This window comes from Numenius arquata, chromosome 17 (genome assembly GCF_964106895.1).
Source record: "Numenius arquata chromosome 17, bNumArq3.hap1.1, whole genome shotgun sequence".
NCBI classification, from domain to species: domain Eukaryota; kingdom Metazoa; phylum Chordata; class Aves; order Charadriiformes; family Scolopacidae; genus Numenius; species Numenius arquata.
Genome location: NC_133592.1, coordinates 4,938,882 through 4,962,188, shown reverse-complemented (window position 1 = coordinate 4,962,188; position 23,307 = coordinate 4,938,882). Strand labels below are relative to the sequence as shown.

Below are 23,307 nucleotides of genomic sequence, written 5' to 3'. Positions count from 1 at the left end.
GTGTGAGGATCCAAATAAGATTTGGGGAGTCCAGCGTTAGACACTTGAGGGCTGAAACTCTGATTTCAGGATGTCTCCTCTAGCAAGTGTATTTTCCTCTTAAGGAAAAGCCCTAATTGCAGAAATGCAACAGGCAGGCAAACTCCGCTTCTCTTTCCGTGTGCATCTGTGGGCAATGCGAGACCACGCTGCTAACCGCACGGTAACAGATGGCCAGAGAGTCCTGGTGACCACGGGCGCTGCCGCGCTGAGGGGGAACAATGCCCTGCGGATCCCAGCATGTGCCACCCAGCAGTGCCGAGGGCCATTGTCCCTGGCCTGCTGCGAAATCCCGATTCCACGCTTAAGAGCTGCAGAAAAGAGCCTGGCTCTCTCAGACCTGCAAAAGAGCAGCTCCCTATGTTGTTCATTGAAAATATGGAAAGGGCAATGCATATAGAAATCTAATTATTGGCAGGCACAGCCTGGCTTTTAGCATGATAATTGCGGGCTGTTGTGCTTTCTGGTCCATGGACCCCTGAAAGGTACTCATGGAAGCAAAAGTTAAAACAATTGAATTTCCATCAATCATTCCATGTTTGCTTTGATTTACGTTGACGCAATTTTTGCTTGTTCCCAAACTGCGATGAGAAACTGTTATTAATCACTTTTAAATATTTTAAAGGCCAAGGGGGGCTGCCTGGCCCGTGTGATGCAGAACGCGGTAAGAAAACGGGGATGCGATGGGAAAGCATCCCCATTGTACCACCGTCCCGTCGTCCCGCCCACCCCCACCCCCCCCCCCGCTTCTTTGGGGGTCTGTGTCTCCCTGTGCCGCCGCCGGGGACCCCGCCCGCCCGGCTGGTGCTCACAGAGCGACCCGGGGGCGGGGGGACGGCGGGGTCCCGGCACCCCCCGCCTCCCGCCCGCCCTTATAGCTCGGCCCGGCCCGGCGGCGGCTCTGGGCTCTCGGCGGGCCGGGCATGGCGGCGGCGCGGGGCTGGCCCTGGCCCTGCCTCCGGGCCCTGCTGCGGCTGCTGCTGCTGGCGGGCGGCGGGCAGCGGCCGGGCGCCGCCGACCACTGCAGCTGGAGGGGCAGGTAGGCAGGGAACGGCCCGGGAGGGGCCTCAAATCAACCGGGGGGGTCCCGGCGGGCGGCGGGGCGGCGGGAGCGGCGGGTCCGTGGGGTCTCTCCCGCCGGGTACGGAAGGGGAGCGGCCGGGCACGGCGAAGGAGGGCGGCAGCTCCGCTTTGTCGGGGTTTTTTCTTTTGCGACTTGAATAGGAAAATACTTAACTTTTTCAAAAATACTTAGCTTTCTCAAAAATTTTATCTCTTTCCGCTGAATTTTGTTGTCTTTTCCAGTAACTAATTGTGCTATTACGGATTTGATTTTCCTAAATAGCATAAGTAAAAGTAACTTTTCTGAAAGCAATGAAATTGTTCAGGTTTCAGCAAGAGCTCAGAAGCAGGGTCAGCACAGCCTGCTTTGATTAGAAAGCTTTTCATTATGAGATCTTACAAGAAGCATTAAAAATAACTTTAGAAATTTAGGCTTTTAACCCCAGTTTTTCAGATATAACATCAGTACTCGTTGTGCAGCTCCTGCTGGAAGTCAGCGGCTCTCGCCCCTACCCACCTGCAGGTGGGATTTTCCGGAGAGCTGAGCATTGGCCAGTCCTATCACATGGAAAGTCCTTGTTGCTATTCAGCAGAGAGAAGTTGCCCTCTGCCATTTCGCTGGACGCTGTGGGCATCCAAGCAGGGATTTGCGGGTGGGCAAAAGGGGATGAGGTTCCTTTCCACACACCCCGGTGCAGCTCCAGGTGTGAGCAATCCTACTCCCTTCCCCTGGCACCGCAGCTGTGGTTGGAGGGGAAGGAGCCCAGCTGGAGGAAATCAGGAGTCGTTAGGAGAGAACTAGAGTTGGGCACAGGACCTGTGTCTTTAGGCTCCTAGTGTGGCAGTGTCTGCTGGGCTCTTCTGCCCACACCATGGGTATCACCAGTAATGGACTGATGGTATTGTCTTGGCAGCGGTTTGAGCTGGGAGCCCCGTTCCCGCGCTGTGGAACAGGTCCATCTGCGCTGCACCGAGGGCTCCCTGGAATGGATGTACCCAGCACGAGCCCTGCGTGTCGTTCTGGAGCCCAACCTCTCCAGTGCCCGGCACACCACTGTCTGCATCAAGCCTGCTAGTGACTTCCAGGGTGCCAGCATCTACGTGGAGCGTGCTGGGCAGCTGCACCTGGTGGTAAGCGAGGCAGAAGGGGCTCGACCCCACCACGTGTCTTGCTTCAGTGCCCACACACCGCAACGAGTGGCCCTCTTCCTGCAGGCCAGCCCGCAGAGGGACATCAGCCGCCGGACGGCCAGCTTCCAGTATGAACTGCTGAGCAACCAGAGCGCTGCTGGCCCCGAGTTCAAAAAGATGGCCCTGGTCGAAGGTAAGAGCAGGGCCAGCCTTGGGGCTCTGCTGTTGAGGCAGATCCAAGGTGGCATCCACTGCATCTCAAGTGACAGAAGCTGTTTTGGGCTGGGGGGTTTGTCATGGCAAGGGAGGTCCTTCTGCCAGGTCACTGACTCTTCAGCTGGTGCAGAATGTTTTCAGATTTCCACCATGAGAGGCATCCTGTAGGCACGGGAGGGAACACTGCAATATAATGAGAAACTCTGTCTCTCCATTAGCAGCCAGCTCGGTCCTGGACATATGCACTGTGCCCCATTTCCTCTCATAATCCAACAGTTCTTTAGCAATGATATATAATGTAGTATTATAAGTAACAAACTGTTCTTTTTTTCTAGCTATGTGCCGTCCTTGTGACAACGTGGAACTTCTTATGGCCATTTGCAGCAGTGATTTTGGTAAGCTGATTAAAGAGAAGTCATTCATCCTTTAATTATACTATTTGGATTTATTTACTACTTCTCTTTATTTACTACTTCTTTATTTACTACTTCTCTTAAAGCAGCATGACTGTGCTCTCTGATCTGAGAAGGAAGCTAGCTGTGTGAAAAAGAATTTGAACGGGGAAAAGAAATGAAACCTAGACAGGAGAAGCTTCACTGTTCTCATTTCCTCTGGGCAGAAAGGTTACGATTTAACTCTGAACTGAAAGTAATTCTCACAAGTGTCCTGCTGGCTCTCACGCGTAGCGAAGTCATATGCATGTAGACACATACACAGGTTATACATGATCAATATGTTCCTTTTTATTCCCTTCATCTGTGGTTCGGTGTGTGTTTGTTTTTTCCCCTGTGATAAATGTGCTCTCTCTCTTCCCTCACAACTTGCACACTTCCTAGTTATTTTTCTACAGAAGCAGTGAGTTGTTTGTGACTGGGCTAAGGATTTCAGGTGATTTAAACTTCCTTTAGTGACATACTGGTTCTGTTTTATGCCTTATGAGAAAACAAAGCAGTTTATCTTCCGTAAGATAAGAAATAATAAGAAGCACTGATCTGATGGCACATTAAGATCTTTTCCCATTTTCTTTACTTAATAATGCAATATAAACTCTCGTTTTCTCTCAGTCATGTTCTGTTCATTTTATTCCCATGAAAATTTGTACCTCTTTGATTATGTCTAATAGCGAAAGCTGTTGAGCTGCCTCTCTATGTGGCCAGAATTATATTGCTGTAAATGTACCTATGTAAAGAGATAAACCCATGAATTATATTTACCCCTAACCAGTGTTTAAAACAAAACCCCAAAATACTGCTTTCCTACTGGGGTTGCCACACTTCGAGGCTACTGATAAAATCACATGCCAACATCATTGTGCTAATACAAGAAGTAGAGCATGTGGCCTGTAGACTGCTCCTGAGCTGGTAATTTTTCTGCTTCTAAATTAACTGATGGAACCCAGCCCATTGTTTCTCCTTGATGAAGTTATCAGTTCCCATGGAGGCTCTCCTGCCGCACTGCCTGAAAGAGCAGAGACTGACAGATGCGGGGGCCCCGGCACACAATGGGGCACTTACACTCCCAGCAGCAGCCGACCAGAAGAAATAGCCCTTTGAACTGACTCTATTTATGGCCTGACTTCCTTGCCCTAAGCTCACAAATCGCTATCATCAACTTTTTTGATTAGGGAAAATAGCTGCTAATGAAAGTGTAAATGACACTGGGAGTGAATAGGGGCTTTATGGTTATTCTGAAGCTGGAGGTCTGCAGTCACTGGGCCTGAGCGGCACAGGAGCAGCTTGGAGCACCAGGAAGGAGTGCGTTATAGCTTGTCAATAGACTTGACTGCATCTGATTAAAAGTGATCACACAAAGAGGAAGATGGAGAGTAGAGACATCTGTTACGCAAAATTCTGGATTCCCCTGGAAATGGAATTAGATGAGGAAGTTCTCAGAAACTTCAGAAATAGACTTTTTCTGCCTCTCGGGTTGTTGAGTTCTCTGTACCTGAATGAAAGAGTTTTGTGGCAGAAACATGGTGATGTTCTTGTTGCATTGGTAACCTCTCCTTTGCTCAAGAGCTCTTGGCTCAAATGGTGGCATGTTTCTTTCTGAGCCTTCTCTGTGTATGGGATTGAAATTCACTTAGTTAATAGAAGAGAAATTGATGGCTGTGAAAGATGGGGGTGGTGAGAATGAGAAAGACGGCTTCAGGAGAGCAAACACAGTCGGATGGCACGTTTCATTCTCTGTATGGTTGATGCTTTCAGTCAAAAAGTCTGTGGCTTATGCTTTCATTCCCAGAAAACATCTAGGATCGCTTTGGGAAAGGAGGTACATGTATTCTATGTGGTTTTAAATAAGGCTTCAGATAAAGCCACTTAAAGTTCTGCATGGTGTTGATAAACTCCCAAAGTGCCATTTGATGGATGGATGAATGCCATTTTCTTTTCAGGGAGAAATTCCAAACCTTTAAATGAAAAACATTTAACAAGCTCTTATTTTTCCCAAACAAATCGTATTCTAATTTTTCTTGGATCAACCTCTGTTACTGCTGTCAAATCAAAAACTTCAGAGTCCCCTGGAGACAGGAAGGAGGTAGTCTGTGACAGTCATTGCCTTGAACAGAGACTGAAAAAAATGAATCCCTGAGCTGACCTCTTTTTCACCTGCTTTTTTATCCTTCATTGCTACTTTGTATTATTGAGCAAGTCACATGCTTTTTCCTCAGATGTAGCTGATTTGAACAGTCATAAGGTGTGCTTCCAAGCACATAGCACTGTTTGGGGATCCTCTGTGTGCAGGATGCAGTGTAAGCTCAGACGTGTGCCCATCAGTAGGCGGTAGGAGTGCAAACTGCACAACAAAGCTGTGTCTCCAGTTATTTCATTCAGTGAGCTCCTAATACCTGACCTACTTACCTGCTGCTCCATAACCACCTCCTGTCTTCTTCACATCTAGTGGTGAAAGGATCTATCCGAAATGTTTCTCACGATTCAGAGAACCACATGTCACAGGTTGATGTCAGCGTCCAGAAAGTCTACAGACAGAAAAACAGAATTTTCCAGCAGGATGAAGCGAGTGGTGAATGGCGAGGCCCTGTCCGAACCCTGCTACAGTGCAAGGTGAAGAAGGGAGGTGGAGTTTTCCTTTTCACTGGAAGTGAACATTTTGGCGAAGCTTGGTTGGGCTGTGCTCCTCGGTTTAAAGATTTCATGTTTGTTTACCGGGCTGCCAGAGAAAGAGGAGCGAACCCATGTGAGTTTCAGCTCGACTGACAGGAGTGATGCTGGAGCTGAGAGTTGAAAAATTTCAGCCCAGTCTTTGGATACTGAGTCTGAAGGAGAGTTAAAACCAAGGACTAAAGCCAACAATTTCACCAAAACTGGGACCTGGAGAATTTGCTGAAGATAATGGCTCTGTGAGCCTGGTGAACTCTGCCTTTTAATCTGCATTTGCATTAGTTGCATTAGTTTCTCCTCTTCACATCCTCTTTGCCTCACAAAATAACTCTGAATTTTGAAATGTTGTCTTTTTTTGTGGTTAGAAAGCAGCTTGTGCTCAGTATTACAAAATTCTCTCTAACATCTTTTCTGTGTACATACTACGTGCTTTTTCTCTAGATTTTTTTCTCTCCTCCCCCGTTTCTACTTGATTTCCCTTCCGAATGGCTTCTTTTATTTTTTTCACAAGATAATTTCTGTCCATCTTACCACTTCATCACTCCCAAGTGTTTCTAAGATGAATGCTAACTCTAATCTTAGCCATAGTTACTAAACCTTCAGGCAATTGGCAGCTTTGCCAGGTTTTTTGCCTTCTCTTTGTTAGCAGAGAGATTAACTAACCCTCTGAGGCAAAATCACAGCTGATGCAGTTCTGCAGCGCTCTGTTGACAGCATCTGATTTTGCTCCCCGTGCAAACAGGTCAATGAGGGATACTGCACTTTAGCTAATGTGAACACTAACACTGTCCTACCAGAGGAGAAAAGGTGTTTGGGAAATGCATTGAAATAATCAGAAGTTTTGGTTGTAGCATTGCCTGCATGAGAATGTAATGTTTGGTATTCATGGGACTGGGCCCGCAATTAGCTCTCGTTAGTGTGTAGTGCACAACAGAACAGACGCAAGCAAACTGGCCTTTGTAAAGTATTGGAAGATGTACAGGGATATCCCAGTACTTGGGTTTTGAGAGCTGGAGATCAGTGCTACATTTCAAATTTTAAATGGAGTACTCTTCTTTGGTTGGTATTTGCACTGTAAATAGGAGATAAAGTATGTTATTTTAGTATTGATTGGAGATGCTGCGTTTCTTCTTGTTTTGTATATTTGTATATGTCAAACCTGTGTGGGTTTCTGTCTTTTAAAGGGGGCCTTAGCCATTTTTTATAGCATTAATGTTGTAATCAATATTTGCTTTCATAGAGCATCATCCCTTTGAAATAATGTGTTCTTTTTAAAGCAAGTAAGTAGTTTGGTGAATGAGCGGTTGAAAAACTAAAATAACCCGGTGTGAAGTGAAACAACATACTTAAAAACGCATGTGAACTGGTGATTTAATCTGCAGCTCTGTGGACTTGTTGGCCTTGTAATGAGCAACCTGAAATCCTTGCAATCAGTGAGAATAATGAAGAGCTTGTTAGAGATTGTGCATGCTGTATACATTAATTCTGTTTGACTGTAATCTCCCTAGATTGCATAAAGTTAACTACCTCAATACCAGTAACTAGTAGAGGTACCTGCATGTTTCCAAGTGGTGGGGTAAAAAGCTTTTTTGGAGAAAATCTTTTTGTTTTCATTTGTTTCAGATTTTAAACAAGTATTTGGGGGAAAACACATAATGCTAGAGTTCCCACACTCAAAAAAAGTTCTGCTGGGCCAAAGTCCGTTGTGCTATTGCTGTTTACGTTAGGTTCAAATTTCTTCCAACATCAGGGCTGAGGATGTTTAGATACAGACATGAGTAACAGTGGGGCAAAGCAGATAGTATTTCTTTTGAGGTAAGATGGAAAATTTGAATCAGTGGAAGAGCAGTAAAGTAGTTGAAGAGTAACATAAGAAAAGGTCATTCGCTCTTTAATTTCAGTGACTTCATTAATGTCACAAGGTGGACAGCCATTATCACAGGAAGGAACTGTGGTTAGGTCAGGGCATTTTAATTTTGTCTCCCAGTGTTTTAAGCTCTTTCAGCCTAGAGTGATACTGTGGTTTTCCAAGTACTTAGTTTTGAGGGCAGCAAGCAATGTTTCTTTCCCTGGCGCCTTACCTCACATAGTTTGTAACTGAACAATAGCGTCTTTTCTTTAGCCACAGTAGAATAAAAACTAAAGGGGAATACTTTCCCTTGCACTGGCTGGGTTAGCTTGCTTATGTATAATAGCAGCCAACAGTTGCATTTATGTGCTCACTCTGGTCTTCTCAGACAACAAGAGGTTGAACAGAGACAAAACATATCATGCAAGCAGCTTGTAGTGCCCACTGCTTCATTATGTATGTCATCGAATGTATCTTGGGTTCACCCATGCTGCTTTATTTGCCCCCCTTGCAAACAGGCAGAGACCAATTTTATCAAAGGCATGAAGCATTCAAACTAGCAAAAAACCAGCCAGTTTATAAAAGATAGGAAGGTGGGCTGGCAGTAAGAGAGGTGAAGAACAGCAACAAGGTGTTTAAACTACAGCTGACCATAATTCATGCTTAATGGTTAGAGTCAGCACCTTCCATAAAGCTACAATCTTCCCTGTAAGATCTGTTCTGATGCTTGGTCTCTACATGGATGGAAAACCTCTCAAAAGAGTCCCAGACATCCTAAAGGAGATGATGTAATCAGTGCAGTTCCAGAGATCTATTACAGGAAGTCCCACATCCCAGGAGTTTGTAATTTTGTGTTCAAGAACCACATATGGCACAAAAAACCCCTCTTCATTCAACTGTTTCTCAAAAACTCTGTGGGTTTTCCTCCTTTTAAGATTAATAAATAGGGCCAAGTGGCCTTACAAAAGAATAGTGATTCACATGTTCAGGGAAAAGATACCTAAGAACAAAGCAAGGATGCTAAAAGCATCTTCATGGTCATCTTCATGGGTTTTTTCAGTCTTTGGGATCTATTTCTCCGACTCTGCATATAAGAGAATTGGGTCAGAAGGGGTTAAATACCATGGCTGTTTTACTCCTGGGCTTGGTGAAATTTGGATGCCAGCTCTCATTAGTGCCGACTTTTAAGATTTGAGCTAGACCTAGTATGGGGAAGGGGGGGCCTAAGTTACAGACAGAACACATTTGTGAGCAACTGAAGTGAAGTGATCTTCTTTCTTTACTGTGGTTAAATTTAACCCAATGAATTATCTTTGCTGTGGAGAGCATGTTGAACATTTTCCCCTTCAGCAGTGTAAGCTGAAGTCTTTCAGCCTCTTCCAGGAAGGAGTTGAACCCTTTTCCATAATCCTTCTGATCTGTAACATTTCATAAAGCATCATTATGCACTCAATCTATTTGTTCTTTGCTGGACTTGTGCCTGATTGTGTAGATAGAGAATCAAAAGAGGAACAAGACGTTTCCCCCTTCATTGAAAGACAAAAGAAGCACAAGAATCTCTAATGAGGCTTTGAATGACTGGACCAACACCGTAAAGTAACAGTTCATGAATAGGCACTGGGGGCTAAGTCATCTTGACTTATTTGTTATGGGGTTTTGCCTGCTTACACCAGGGTGGATTTGGCCCTTTTTGAACGCAGCCGGTCTTTTCCTCATGCCTACCTTGCCTTTTCTGTGCACTTTCAAATGCACTGAATTTTCAACATACCATTCGGTAGGAAATTAATTATGTGAATACAGGCTTATTCCCTTTGTTAGAGGTTTGACTCATTCACTCCCTTTCTCCAATTCTATTATTATTTTTAAAATAAACATTTCACTATTTTTGGCTGAAGTGTAAGCTCAACTTTTGTCTCAAACAAAAGGATCAAAGTCCTGTTTGTGTAAGAAAGCAGGACAGGTCTTCTGTCACAGCGTGAAATGGCAAAACCATGGCTTTCGGAGACCTTGAGAGTTCTAGAGGGAAGCCATAGGAGCTGTGTGCCAAAGTCTCCAAATTGGGTTTATGCTGAGATTTGCCACTGACTCATTTATCTAATACCTTCTGCTGTCAGTGAGAGAGACCCTCCCACAAGCTCATTCTGCACTGAGGTTTGTGTGCTTAACTTCAATATGGGAAGAGGAATAATTTTTTTCTCTTTTTCTGTCCTTGATCAAAAGTCCACCTTTTATCCCTTTCTAATAGTCTTAATCCCATTCTGTTGAAATCTAGCAAGGCTTCCAAAATACCCATGGAGAGACAGAGATAAGAATATTTATAGGTTTTCTAAGTGCTTTTTTTTCCCCCCTTCATTTCAAAGTGATGAGTTTTAGTTTCAGTATGTTGTGGTGATAATTTAGAGACAGGTAATTCATGGTCCTGTAATTAATACAGGCATGCTTCGTATATTTATCATTTTGTCTCGGGATGTAATCCTAGAAATGTTTGAGAAATTATTTCCCTAAAGATAGAGCAATGGCTACCTCACTAGTTAAAGGAATACTCTCACTGTTGCCCATAGGCAATTACCCAAAATGAATCAAGGGGCCAACAGGGAATCCAAGGGCTCCAGGCGTGCCGTCAGACCCATCATCACAACACACCACAGAGCCACAGCAGCTTCACTGCTCACTGAAGTCACAGACAAATTATCAATTTCTTACTTATTACAGTGCCGAGATCAAGGAGAGTCAAACTGCTCGAGTATCTCTTTCACACAAAATGAATGTTACTTGAATCCAAGGAGATTTACCTTTGCAAGAATGATATTCCTGACTCCAAAAGAGAAACTTAATTTAAAAGTATTGCTGATGGTTTGATCTAAAACTTTGGTTTCCGCTTTGTATAAATGGAATCATACACAAATTACCTTGTTACAGTCAGAGGAATACAAGTAGGACTTGCAGGATCAGGCTTCTAAAGCACAACATTTCCTTACAGACAGAAACTCCCTCTAACTTGAAGAAAAAACCTAACCTAAAGCAAAAAAAAATTTCTTCCTCCACCAAGAACCACTTGATATTTAAAACAGAATGTAGGTGCTATAAAAAGTACAAATTCTTTTCTTACATTGTATTGAACTTCTTAATGTTTTTCAAACACAGACAAAATACAGCTAACCTCCTTAAAGATCTGTTGAACTAATTTAGGATCAAGAATTGCTCATAATGGTATTTTCACATAAATTATCTGCCTCTTTTCAATTAGCTTTTTGTTATTTTAATGGTGGCTCCTCCCCCCCCCCTTAGTGCTTTGGCCCAACTCACATAATTGCCTATATTTTATGTAAATGGAATTGTTACACCGTAAAATGATATACAAATGTGTCTACCACACAAAGTCCAATAAACGCTGTGAATAAACCCATTATTTTCAATGTAACGGCATCTGATAGCAGCCTGGGAAACACGGGGCTGACAGATGTGAGCCCATGACAAGGCCTGGAAGAAAACTGAATGAGGAGCACTCTGTCAGACCACAATTAATTGACTTTTGAAATAACTCCTTTTTTTTTTTCACAGTTCTACTTGGCTGAGCAAGATTCACAAATTGCTGTCTTGAACTTTTTAATGGGACAAAATAGCTGCCAATGAAAGTCTAAATGACATGGGCTCTGAATAGGAGTCATACAATGACCACACCGTGACATGTTTTTAACTGACATATTGATTATTTGAGAAGTAGCAGCCACTCAATTGGGAGGGAACCGGGAAGGGGGGAAGAGATGGGAGGGACTCAGAGAACAGTAACACAGCCTGTTAAACACTAGCCAAATACCGCTTTATTTTAGGAAGAGAAACAAGTATAGAAAACATCTCAATAAACATTTTCACATACGCTCCCAGAAAATATGATTTGGAGGCCAAGTCTGTTGTTCCTTTTGCTGTGAAAAAGTAATCACAAAGCTAAATAAAGAGGGAATTGCGTTAGCAAGTGAAAAAACAGACCTTGTATTGAGTCACATGTGCTGACTTCTCCGGGCTTTCCGTACCTGCTCCAGGCCCCGGCTGTAGTCACAGGCAAGTTTCTGCAGGCTCAAAATATCTATTTATCTGTCTTTGGAAACTGAGGCCAAACTCTGGCAGACTTAATTGACTTCTTAATCCCAGGGACATCATGGGACAAGCAGTTAGTGAAGATGAGAATTCTTAATTTTTTTTCCTTAGTTTTTGTACTACCTGCCATGCTGATCAAGCGATGCTGTTGTCTGACTCTCTGGGAAGTCTTCAGAGTTTATTCCCCAAATCTTCATCAGCCTTAATTCACCTGGAGAACTTTAAGTGGAAAAGTCAATTTTTAACTTGTTTTGTGGATGCTTTTGTTTTGGCTAATTTTTAAAAGCCTATGGAGCTGCCAGAGCAGTTCCCTGTTGAGCTGCTTTTCACTGGCCACAGGGGGAGACAGCAGCTTGCAAACCACAAGCCCTTTAGCCTGATTTCCCTGAGTAGTATTAGGAATCATCACCCATTGCTGCTTCCAGATGTAACGTGAGCTGGCAGATGCTGGACATCACCTAAGGCTTTTTCAAGCAACCCATTGTACATAATATGTCCTTAGTCATTTGTCTTCCTCCACCTGATGAACATGTTTTTGCTTACCTGAAAAGGTCTCCAGTTCCATTTACCGGATAGGATTACCAGTGTTACTGGTAAAGGGGTTGTAGCTCAGGCGGAAGAGATAGTTGAGGAGGGCGTTAGACAGTTCAGAGGAGAGCACAGCCTGTGCAGCTCTCCTTCCCCTCTTCTCCCTTACCCCAATTTTCGTGTAACTTTGGGTTATGTAGTAAAAGACCTGCTATTTGTACACTATAGCATCTTTATTTCTGCCTTCCTTCCTGCTTCCTTCAACGTCAAGCACAGAACAAGACATTTAGAGTTAGGCTTTACCATGACTATTTATTGAATTCATAATATCGCAATTAATTCACTTTACGGCTAAAAAAAATCAACAATATTCAGCTTCTGAAAGAGTTACAGGCTCAGTCATAAAACAGATGGCATAAAAATCTACGTCTCTTGCCCTGACAAGGATATCTGGCCGATACATCTATACAAGATAACATATAGCATATGTACTGAATACATGGCTGATTGATCAACAGGTTTATAGTTACATTAAGTATTTATTTTTTTAAGTGCAGGATTTTACTAATGTGTTTAATTGAAGAAAAGATTGAATTTAAACAGATCAGTGTATTTTCAGCGGTGTTTCTCGATTTACTCTCAATTATACATTAATATGCAAATCATTCCACATCCTCATGGTTTTATTAACACCAGAATTAATTCTTTTTCTAGACTGGGTAAGTTGAGTTGTTTATAAAACTAAAAAGAGAAGCATAATTAAAATACATGAAGGTATCTACATTTTGGTTAAAATCAGTACAACTTTGATAATTACTGGCTGAGTAAAAAGACTTCAGTTGCGTTGAGAGGCTTATGAACCGTTACTTCTCATACTACAGCTAATATTTTCTCTAATGTTGTATCACCCCAGTCATAGAATTGTCTAGGTTGGAAGGGACCTTTAAGATCATCTAGTCCAACCATCAACCTAACTCTGATAAAAAAAAACCACCCACAACCCATCACTAAACCTTGTCAATGTTTTGATATATCCAAGATATCTGAAGCTAAACTAAATAACAGTCTTCAGAAGTGCAGCAACTCAGTTACGCACTTCTCATTTCATTCCACAGTAACAGAAACTCATTCTATCCTTTCTAGTCATTCACAGCACAAAAGAAAACAAACAAAAGAGAATGAGGAACACAGAGGCAGGCTTGTTTCACTGCCTGTGGTAATCCAGAACACCTTCTGTGTTATACACCATTGGTCACACACCAATGCCACATTTAAAGAACCCAACAGTGTCCAGCGTGGAGGAATAAGAGCTCTTCTTTACTTTGCTCCAGGCTGTGGCTAAAGCAGCCCATAGACTTTGAGGTTAATAAACACCCCTTTGAAGTCAAGAAGCAAGCAATAGAAAATGCGGACTTCCTCCGCTGCACAAACTGCCAGAGCTTTTTTCCCCCGTGACCAAGGGCCCAGTGTATTCCTTCAGCGCCTGCTGACTGATCTGCAGCCCCATGGCCCAGCCCAGCAGCTGAAGGGAAAGGATTTCTCAGAGGAAACCGCTCCTGTTCCTCACCGCTGAAAAACTGGAAATGCAGGAAAAAAGTTTTGCAGTTACTGTTGGCTCCTATCAGGACACCACATCCTCCTTCCACACATTTTGAAGGGTTCTGCTTAGTTTGGTGGTTTAAGTGCTGACTGTGCTTTGGAGAGCCGAGACCCTTGAGATGGTACAACTACTCCAGAGACAGCCATGGCACTTTTAGGTCCACCATTGATTCCAGATCCTACTCTGGCCAAAGAAATGCAAGTGTCTCACCAGAGTTACGCTATCCTTGACAAAGTACTAAGAGTTTACAGACCAAGTAAAAATAGGGACACCAAGCCTGAATTCCTGCAAGTGTCCCTCTAAAGCATTTTGGCTAATGTGAAATATAGTCACAGAGGTTCTTCTGAGCCTTGTAACATTTCCCTTCCAAACTGCCAGCAGTAGCTTTGTGTTTTATTTCAGCAAGTGCCATAAGGGGGACTTTTACAAATCAAAGTCCAGGAATTCTCTCCTGTGAGCTTCCCTCTTCCTCATGGGCTACTACAAGAAATGTAGCTCTAGCACGTCCAGAGGCATCAACAAGATAGAGGCCCAATAACCATGAGATCCAAATACCTTGATTGCCTACTGATTGTTTTAAAGTTGTAAGGAAAAAAGGCAGAAGTACAGATTCCTCTGTACGTGGCGAGGACTTCTGAAGACATACCACAACCCAAGGCAAAGAACACCAGGAGAATTAAAAATCCATTCCAGTGGGAATGGAAATACGTTCTCCTTTCTGCTAATTCCCTTTATGTTTCAAAAGACTCACCTGTCTGCCTGCAGGCTTCATGCAGAGAGGAAACAGCATTTTCTAGGTACTGTGCTCACTGTCTTGAGACTCCTCAAATGAGAGTCCTAGTAACAGGTAGGAAATCCAGTTCTTACCACCTTAACAACTGAAGATACCCCAGCAGAGAATATCTTGCTTCACAAAGAGGAAAAGCTTTGTGACAGGAGACCCTGCTTTCAGTGAACAGCACATTAATGCTCCCTACGTAAGCCAGAAATGCACTCCCTGAACTCCTCAACACACACCAAAAAAACCAACAAACCACACACTGAAGATCCTTCAGTGTGAAGATGTGAAGCATGTTCTGGGTCAGAATATGAGACAGAATGCTTCATCCCACAAACTGTATTATTACAGGGTGCACACTACTGCTCTGCAGGATGTCTTCCTGAAGACTCTCTGGCATATTCCCAGTCTCTGAGTCAGTGTCCTTTATTTCCTGATAATCCTGACACCATTTCTTATCCATCAACTCTAAAAGTCTCTATATTTCCATTCTGATCAGTTTTGTCGTACTGGCTTTTATAACTTGGTGTCGTAAGACCTGAACTTACTGATTTTAATAGGTTCTGTACTATCTCCTGGAGTCATACACTGAGAACACGTGTATTGTAAATCCCGACTATGGACAACAGTCTGCATACAGAGAAAAAGGCAATGCTGAGACCTACCACAAAGCCTGGAACCTGAATTTGTCAAGGAATTCTTCCTGTTTCTTTCTCAAAGGTGTTACTGCTACCTGTGAAACACATTTAGATCTGAAAATTATTTCTGGGGATCCTTTACAGCAAACCACAGAAGCAACAGTAGCTACTGAAGAGGTTTAACAATTGATTGTATCATAACTTTGCTTTTAGTTTTTACCATCATCCATGTTTTACTAAATCACTATCTAAAGGCTTTAGTGATTCAGACCCAAAGTGCTTAAAAGAGAGAATATATTTTGTCTCAAACAATCAATCTTTGAGACTTCTTAGACTAAGCCATATAAAGATGACTTGCTCAAGGACTGATTATTTGCATACCTAGGCAAATTAAATTAAGATACGAGACCTTACTGTTTCACTTAGCAGAGAGTGAGAACAGTGCCACTGGAAAATAACCAGAAGGCAGGGTACAAAGCTTCAGTAAACTGGGCTTTGAATTTATAGATCAAGTTATGCTTCTCCCCAACAGCCATGAAAATCACAAAGCCTCCCTCGCAGTGGAGCAGCACACCAATCTTAGTAGCCTTCACATTGGGTAAGCACTTTTCAACATCATTATGCCAGGATGATATTTTGGAATTAAACCACTCAATACACCAAGAACTGCTGTTCCTCCCCAGGCGGCTGTCCGGCCCCTGCCGCTCCATGCTGCCGTAGCAGATGCCAATGCCACAGAAGCTGTTCTGCTGCAGTTCCACCTCCCAGTAGTGGATGCCTCTCTTGAAGCACTGGAACCCCAGCACTTGGGAACAATCGGTGAAGCGCTGAGGGTGGTAGCCATAATTCAGGGGGGTGTCCGAGACAGACATCCTGGTGTATTTCTCAGACAGCATCACTTTGTTATGAGCTGTGTTGTAATCCAGGGTGATGTTAGCAGTATCTGCAAGGACATGAATTGTTTGAAACTACTGAAGAGCAAAGCACTTTTATTTACACTGGCCTGCCTGGGCACTTGTTCCTGCGTGGGTTTATCTCCCTGCTCTGCTCTCCTCCACAGTGCGGGCAGTTCTTAGGGCCACAGTAAGAGCTCTGGGTCCAACTGCAGCTCTGTGTTACACAGCAGGCAAACGGAAGGCTGCATCCCCATGGGATTCCTTCATCACCCACATACATGCTGGCAGGAGGAGTGGATTGCTGATCTGGCAGCAAAAGGTATATCGTATTGTATGCCATCTGCTATAGCATCTTAAGCAGGCCATTGTGAGCTCACTTAAAAGCCTGCATTTCATTTCAAATTAAAATCCAGTTCGTTACATCGTATTTCTAGGCTACCCTAATGAAGCCATTTGGGGGAAACCAAAGCCATTACCAAGCAAACTTTACTTCTGTAAAGATACAAGAATACCAAAAATTGATCAAATTTATCTGGCAAAAGAACCACTTAGAAACCTCCTGTCCCCTTTTCCTCCAAAAATTTCCTTCATTTGTAGCAATTAGTTGATAACCTACTAAGCTAACTGAACCCCCTCAAAGGTATTTCTGTCAGGTAACTACAGAGGGCACGTAACACCAGTGCAGAAAGTTTGTCTTTAAGTAGTGTAACCTTGAGTGTCTTACACTGCAAAAGCTCCTCTCTGGGTTTCTTCAGAAAGCTGTCGAGAAGTTCTTTAGCTGTAGTGGTGGCTGCAGCACTTACTGTTCCCACGGTTGGTGCTGTGTCAACAGAAAAGAGAGTTTGGCCAGTTGGGAAGAAACCTGCACGCTCAACACACAGCCACAGACACCCTCAGGTTGGAGCAGGCCTCCAGAGGTTACCTGGTCTGGCCTCCTGCTCCAAGCAGGGTTAATTTCAATATTAGCTCAGGTTGCTCACAGTCTTGTCAAGTTTTGAAAATCCCCTGTTGTCTCTGAGCAACCTCTTTCAGTGATGATCGCTCTCAGCGTGACTAGTAAGAGCCTTCTCAGAGCAACAATTGAACAACAGAATACAGCAACACGGGTGACCATCTACTTATCATTTTAAGAGCAGACAATGAAAATTAGGATAAATATGCTGAAAGGTTGGACTTACCAACTTTAACAGATTTCTTTTTCTCCTCTGAAATAAAAAAAAAAAAAGAGGAAAAAAAAGGGAACTGTGAGTTCTACTGAAACTGAAAAGCCACCGATAGACTATGCCACCTCTAAAGCCATCATCATTGCTCTTCTGAAGCTGCAGCAGTAGATGAATTTTGCTTCCCATTTCACAGGGTTGTAAGCCTGGAAGGAGCTTCAGCTCTACTCCAGGATGCAGTGTTTTAGGGCAAGTGGTAATAAGCCTGCTCCCATGACTACACTTTTTCTTTTTACAACAGAACTTCTAGTGCCTCAACAGGATCTACAAGTCCTTTCAACTCCAGAATCCCCAACAGACCCTACTGAGCGCTCCGCACCTAGGGCTTGTGAATGGAAAGGACCATGTGTCAAGAGCTCAGTGGAAGTAACAGAAATGGTTTCTTAACACTTGGATTTATTTCAAAAAGAGACTATGGAGGATATTTCAAATAGGCTAGAGTGCCACATCAATACCAGTATCTGGACAAAACAATATTGACGGGCCCTAGTATCACCTGGCACAATGACTGTCTCCATCACTCCAGACTTAGACTGTAGGCAAGACATGGCCAGCAAAACGTTTGAGTAAGGCTGCTATTAATCACTACTTACTGGTATCTGCCTCCGCCTGCAGAGCGGCTTGACTCTGGGGAAGGTTTCTCTCTTTCTGGGTATGCTCTTGTGAGGGAGGGGGGAGAAAAAAAACACCAGATCGTGAACAGCTCATAAGTGGGATTCAATACATACAAATCCATCAAACAGACAGATGTTTAGTACAAGTGAACACAAACCTGCAAGAGCCAGAGGGTGGGGAGGCTCTGCTTTGTTGTACAGCCTGCACCGACACCACCCCAGGTGCATGCTGAGGGCAATGGACCGCCGTGTCGGGGCAGCTGATGGGGCACCCATCACCACACAGCCCAGCACACCTGCCCTTCCCCATGCCAAAGTGCTCACTACAGATAATCACTGCATCACCCTGCAAACCGCTCCTGGGTAACTGCTTGAATTCTTCTTTAATGGTAAAACATAGTTAGAAGATGATGATGGTTTTTAGTACTTACGTGGTCCTGGAGGCTTTTTTTTGTTAGAAGCAGCTGCTGGAAAGGGCTTGGTTTTCCCAGGTGTCGGTTTTGCTGCAATGGTGATATTTTACATTATGGTTTGTGTTGCCAGGAACAGTACTGCATCAGCGAGAACATTTTTCAATCTTATTTTTCAGTTACGTGAATAGAACTTCAGTGATGCTCAGCAGAGATGGAAACTGCATAGATGATACCCGCACCCCCATCCAAGAGATTCTTTTCCTTCACCCGGTAAGTAGGGCTTTGTTCTACAACACTTACAGGATCCCCACCTTTACAGATGGGTAACCAATAGTCCTATCACTCTAAAGCATTTTGTGTCTCCCCTCAAATCCACATCCTAACTGCATCCAACCCTGCCACATAATAAAAACATAAATTACTGTAATGAGTAAAGGCTGAGCTGTGCCAGAAGGGCATAGTAACATGACAGTCATCAGCTTATCCAAATATAGATAAAAGTGACGAGACACTGGCATGTTTTTTCTCCTAGTTTAGCCCAGACTCTAGCATTTTTGTATGGAAATGGAGAACTGCAGAAGTTGGAGGACTCAATTTGTATTAACCAACTGTATTTGTGCACTATTTTTTTTAAATTCTATTGGGATTGGAGGGAGAAGATCCATCATTTGAGCTCAAAGTCAAGGCAGAAAATGCCAATTCTCCCAGTGATACAGTACCTTCCGCTTTCTTCTCCTTGCACTGAGTCACCGCAAGTTTCACGACGTCTTTAAGGTTAATGATAGACTGGTAAGTGGAATGTACCAAGTTTTGGTCCATTTCAATTACAGGGACAAAAGCGTCTCTTGTTGATGTTTGTTGCAGTGCTGCTGCTCTCTGAAATGACAAACAGAAGCTCTCATGCAGCCCACTGTGTAGCAGACAGAAAAATACAACCAAGTTACTTTAAGTGGGGAGGGGTTTGTGCATTCCTCTCAAATTCAAAAGAGCAGAGGGTACAGTCAGACACGACCCATGGCAAAACTTCTGAATCAATTCACATGCATGAATTCTGAACTGGTATCCGAAGCAGCAAGGAAGGTCTACTGGACGGCGTCACAGCACCGAGCTGCAACACCTCATGGAGATGAGCAGAGGCTGAACTGGGGGGAGTTACAAGACACCACTTCAGCGCTCTTTCATTGATACTTGTGTACTTATCAGTACATCCTTATACAGCAGGTTCTTGCACACAACGTCATTATCATTTGACTGAAAGTGTCTGGAGAGCAGGACTAGCACAGCAGGTTTTTGCAATTCTGCATTCTAGAAACACAAAGAATTGGATTCGCATTTCAAGGACGTATTACCTTCAAAAACAGAATGTCATCACTTTCTGTCAGTGCCATCTCAATCTGATCTCTGAGAGACTGAATTTCATTCTTCTTACTTCCCAGAACTCCGTAAATATAATCAAACTTGTTGCAAACTCTTTTTTCTTCATCTGCAATTAGTTTTAAGGTCTCATTTTCTCTTTCTTCAATTAAAGCTTTCATTTCTGAAAACTCACTTCTGATCAAATCTTTCTTCCTGGAAGCTGCCTCCTGGAGCAGAGAAGAACAGACACTGGGTTCAAAAGAACAGTTTGTGGACAAGGTACTGCTTACTGCTACTACAAGAAAGCCTTTGAGGAACACGTAGGCTTCAATTACTTGAAACAGTCAACAGAAAAGCTATGTATTTCTATATAGCTTGGGAAGAAAGCTTATTTACTGTGGGTCTGCAGGGGCCGGCGGGCAGAGGCCAGGCCAGCCGTGCCATCTAGTGGTCACCAGCACTGGGATAGGGCTGGGACACCGCACCGCCACTTGCACGGCTGTACCTGTTTTCTGCCTCCGAGATGTGGCATCTCTGGTTAATAAAAAATTATTCCTGATCCTCCGAGAGATGTTCCAGAGGAGCACAGAAGTGCTGCCCCGGTGGCTTTTCAGTTTCTTGGTTCCCACCACTCAGTTCAGAAAGGACGGTACAAGTGAGATGTACCCGATCCAGCACAAACAGCAGCCCCCGTCATCAGCTGAGAGCAAGGATTAGTTGTGGTCATTTATGGGAAGAGACATTCCACCTTTCTGCACTAGTGGCAGCCATTACAGCTCACTAATCCTTTGGCTGAGGTTGCACAGGGTAGCACTTTCTGGTGCAAGAGGAAAGGATGGGTTTGGGCCCCGTTGCGGGTCGGGTGTGCTAGCACATGTGGGTACAAAGCCCTTGCACAGTGGTTGGGTTACTCCCATCTCCCACAGAGCTGCCTGGCTCTGCCAAAATGCCTCTTTCCTGTTCCTCCCCAGTTATGTCTTCTCCTGCCAATGCAATCTCAATACTACAGCCATTGTCACAAGAGCACGAGCATCAACACCACACAGTGGGCAGCATATGCCAAGCAACCTGGCAGCATTTTGAACAGTTACCCACTTACAGCAGCTTGGCTTTGGTTTGTTTTCACAGTGCTCATTGCTCGAGCAGCTCTTTCACTCTGATTATGCAGCTCCATCAGTTTCTTCTTCAGCGCCGACTGCAACAGAAGAGACCAGGAAGTATTTCAGAGAAGTGGTTGCCGTGTCTGCTCTCTGTCGGGTCGTGCTTACTGGAGTAAGAACCGTATTTACAGAAAGTTTTAAATAACCCCTGTAAGCACTTAGTACTAACGATTTATATCCTGCTGCTCCTTAAACCTTGCAGGATGTAAAAGCACCCTTCTGCACAGGTGTGGGTTGTGCAGCCGCCACCCTCCCCACAGCTCCACCTCTCCCACCAGCAGGATGCACAGTGCGGATCTCTCCTTCGATAATGACCAAGTGCTTCCGTCAGCACAGCAGTTCCCAGTGCTAGGAATAAACCCTACGTTAGCCCTCAGGTTAGACTTTGGGCATTAGGTTAATGGGGGTTAATCACCCCTGTCATTTTAATTGAGACTTTTATTGCTCAGATGCAAATTACCTATTCCTTTAGTTCAAGATGCCGCTAAGCTAAATCAGGGAGGACTCCGTAGGGTAAACAGTACACATCCTCACCAAAAAGATGGGAGTTTGGCCTCTTAAACTTTTCAGCTGTGCTCACTGTAAGATACAAAGGCCAGATTTCCCTCCCTTCCACTCTGTGGAGAGCCTGCTCCTGGTTTTTATCTACGTATTGGAGCTCTCCCTAGGCTATTCATATAATCCTTTCCTTCGTAAAAACAGACAGAGCAACGTCTGTCCACAGTCCCCTGGTCAGCCTGTGCTACAGCTAGGCAGGAGACCCCGTGCCGTGAGCAGCAGAGGAGGCTCGAAGTTGGTGATGACACTCGCAGAGGGGGGGAGGCCTTCGCCGTTCACCCAACCCAAGACAGGGGCTGGCAATCAACCCCGTCACAGCATCCCGGAGCACCATCTTGGAGAGAGCAGGGAAATGCAAGGAACGACTCTTGAGGATGTGCTCGAGCGCATGTTGGAGGGCAGGCGATGGTTTGCCAAGGCCAGGTCTTGGTCCAGCCTCTTTCCTGACACTCCACAGCCCACGGCCCAGCACCCAGGGAAGCGAAAGGGAGCTGCGGGGTAGCTCTTGGAGGGTCCTCCAGCCCAGGGCAGAGCCGGCCGCCCCCGCCTGCCCCGGCCACTCACCTCGGCGTTGGCTTTGGCCAGCTGCAGGGGGCTGGTGTGACACAGCTTGTGGCCGAGGAGGCAGAGGGAGCAGATGCAGCTGCCATGCTGGCTGCAGAAGAACTCGAAGATCTTGTTGTGCTGGCGGCACTTGCGCTGCTGCAGGTCGCGCAGGGGCGGGCAGAGCTGGTGGTCGCGGAAGGCCGGGCTGTCCCGGTGCGGCTGCAGGTGCTCGGGGCAGAAGGATGCGGTGCAGGTCAGGCAGGTCTGCACGGCCGGGGCCAGCCGGCAGCTGTCGCAGTAGACGGGGGTCGCCTCCCCCCCGCACCCCACCGCATCCTCCTTTTCCTCCTCCTGCTCGGCCCCGGCCCGGCCCCGGAGCTGCTCCACCACCCGGCACAGCACCGTGTTCTTCTGCAGCTGCGGGCGGCCCGGGAAGGTGGCCCGGCACTGGGGGCAGCTGAAGTCCTCCAGCTGCCCGGCCCAGGAGAGCTCCAGGCAGGAGGCGCAGAAGTTGTGGCCGCAGGGCACCGTCACGGGGCTGTTGAAGAGGCAGAGGCAGATGGAGCAGGTGAGCTCCTCCTCCAGCCCCGCCAGGCCCGGCTCCGACGGCGACGGGGTCAGCGCCGCCATCGCCTCCACCGCTGCTGCCCCGTAACTCCAGAAACGAAACTGGGGCTGGCGCTTTCCGGGAATTTACGCGCCCCGATCCCGCCCCTGCGGGAGGGGCGGCAGCCCCGGGACCGGCCCCGGGACCCGCCCGCCCCTGGGGAGGCTGCGGCGCCGCCCGCCCCCGGCTCTGCCCCGCGGGAGGGGGATGCTCCGGGACGGGGATGCTCCGGGGCGGCCGCCGTCCCGGGTCGGGGGGGGCCGATGCAGCGTCACCCGCCGCAGCCGCTGTGCCCGGCAGGTCTCGGGTTTGGTTTCTAAACCAAAAATTAGTAATTTCAGCTGCGAGGGCCCACCCGGACGGCGCGGAGCGCTGTCTCCCGGCTGCCCCTTCCAAAAGCGGACAAGAGGAAAACTCCGGAGGGTCCGGCCCGGCCTGGCCGCTGCCGGCCTCCTTCACGGGCAGGTGCGTGCTCCCGGCCGAGGAAACGTGTGAACCCCAACTCCCACCGAGCCCCGGCTGCTTCCCCCTGAGCTGCGGTTAACCTGGCTGTTGAAGGTCACATAAGCTGTTGTCACCATCTCAACAGAAGATACTTCCTCAAATTTTCTTTTCTTCGCTGCAACTGTTGGATAATCACGGTTTCTAACAGAAACACCGGATGCTGAATCTGTGCAACTGCTCCCGTTACAACTAACTCGCCTCCAAATTCTTCCAGTGGCCTCTTCCTGCTCCATCTTCTGCCCTGTCTGCTGGTGTCCCAGGGACTCCCTCAGTGCCCTCTGTGCTTCTCCACTCACATGGGCAGCATGGGTGAAATGGAGCAGCCTGGCACAAATCTGTGCCACCCTCCCTGCCCCCCCGAAGAGTTTAAACAGAGCT

The 23,307-nt window shown here is 45.7% G+C and overlaps 2 protein-coding genes across 2 annotated transcripts; one reads left to right on the top strand and one right to left on the bottom strand.

The window, feature by feature from the left end:
• The first annotated feature begins 722 nt into the window (after positions 1-722).
• On the top strand, positions 723-5,663 carry LOC141472988 (meteorin-like protein). Its single transcript, XM_074160288.1, is given in 6 exon segments — positions 723-744; positions 777-943; positions 945-1,078; positions 2,016-2,425; positions 2,784-2,843; positions 5,347-5,663. Coding segments are annotated over 6 exon segments (1,110 nt in total).
• Positions 5,664-12,333: 6,670 nt separating this feature from the next.
• TRIM25 (tripartite motif containing 25) lies at positions 12,334-22,492 on the bottom strand. The gene is made up of 9 exons (XM_074160054.1): positions 21,837-22,492; positions 20,654-20,749; positions 19,548-19,781; positions 18,918-19,074; positions 18,217-18,288; positions 17,765-17,830; positions 17,130-17,156; positions 16,676-16,771; positions 12,334-15,998 (listed from the first exon to the last, which is right to left on the bottom strand). The coding sequence occupies exons 1-9, from the start codon at positions 22,446-22,448 to the stop codon at positions 15,478-15,480; spliced, it is 1,881 nt and encodes a 626-aa protein (XP_074016155.1). The 5' UTR covers positions 22,449-22,492; the 3' UTR covers positions 12,334-15,477.
• Between the last annotated feature and the right edge of the window lie 815 nt (positions 22,493-23,307).

Bases quoted from the DNA above. Each gene is read 5' to 3' on its own strand.
- TRIM25 (XM_074160054.1), bottom strand. From the start codon at position 22,448: ATGGCGGCGCTGACCCCGTCGCCGTCGGAGCCGGGCCTGGCGGGGCTG. The intron at 17,831-18,216 runs GTAAGTACTAAA...CTCCCTCACAAG, and splicing joins AAAAAAGCCTCCAGGACCAC to AGCATACCCAGAAAGAGAGA. The intron at 17,157-17,764 runs GTAAGTAGTGAT...TTTTTATTTCAG, and splicing joins GCAGGCGGAGGCAGATACCA to AGGAGAAAAAGAAATCTGTT.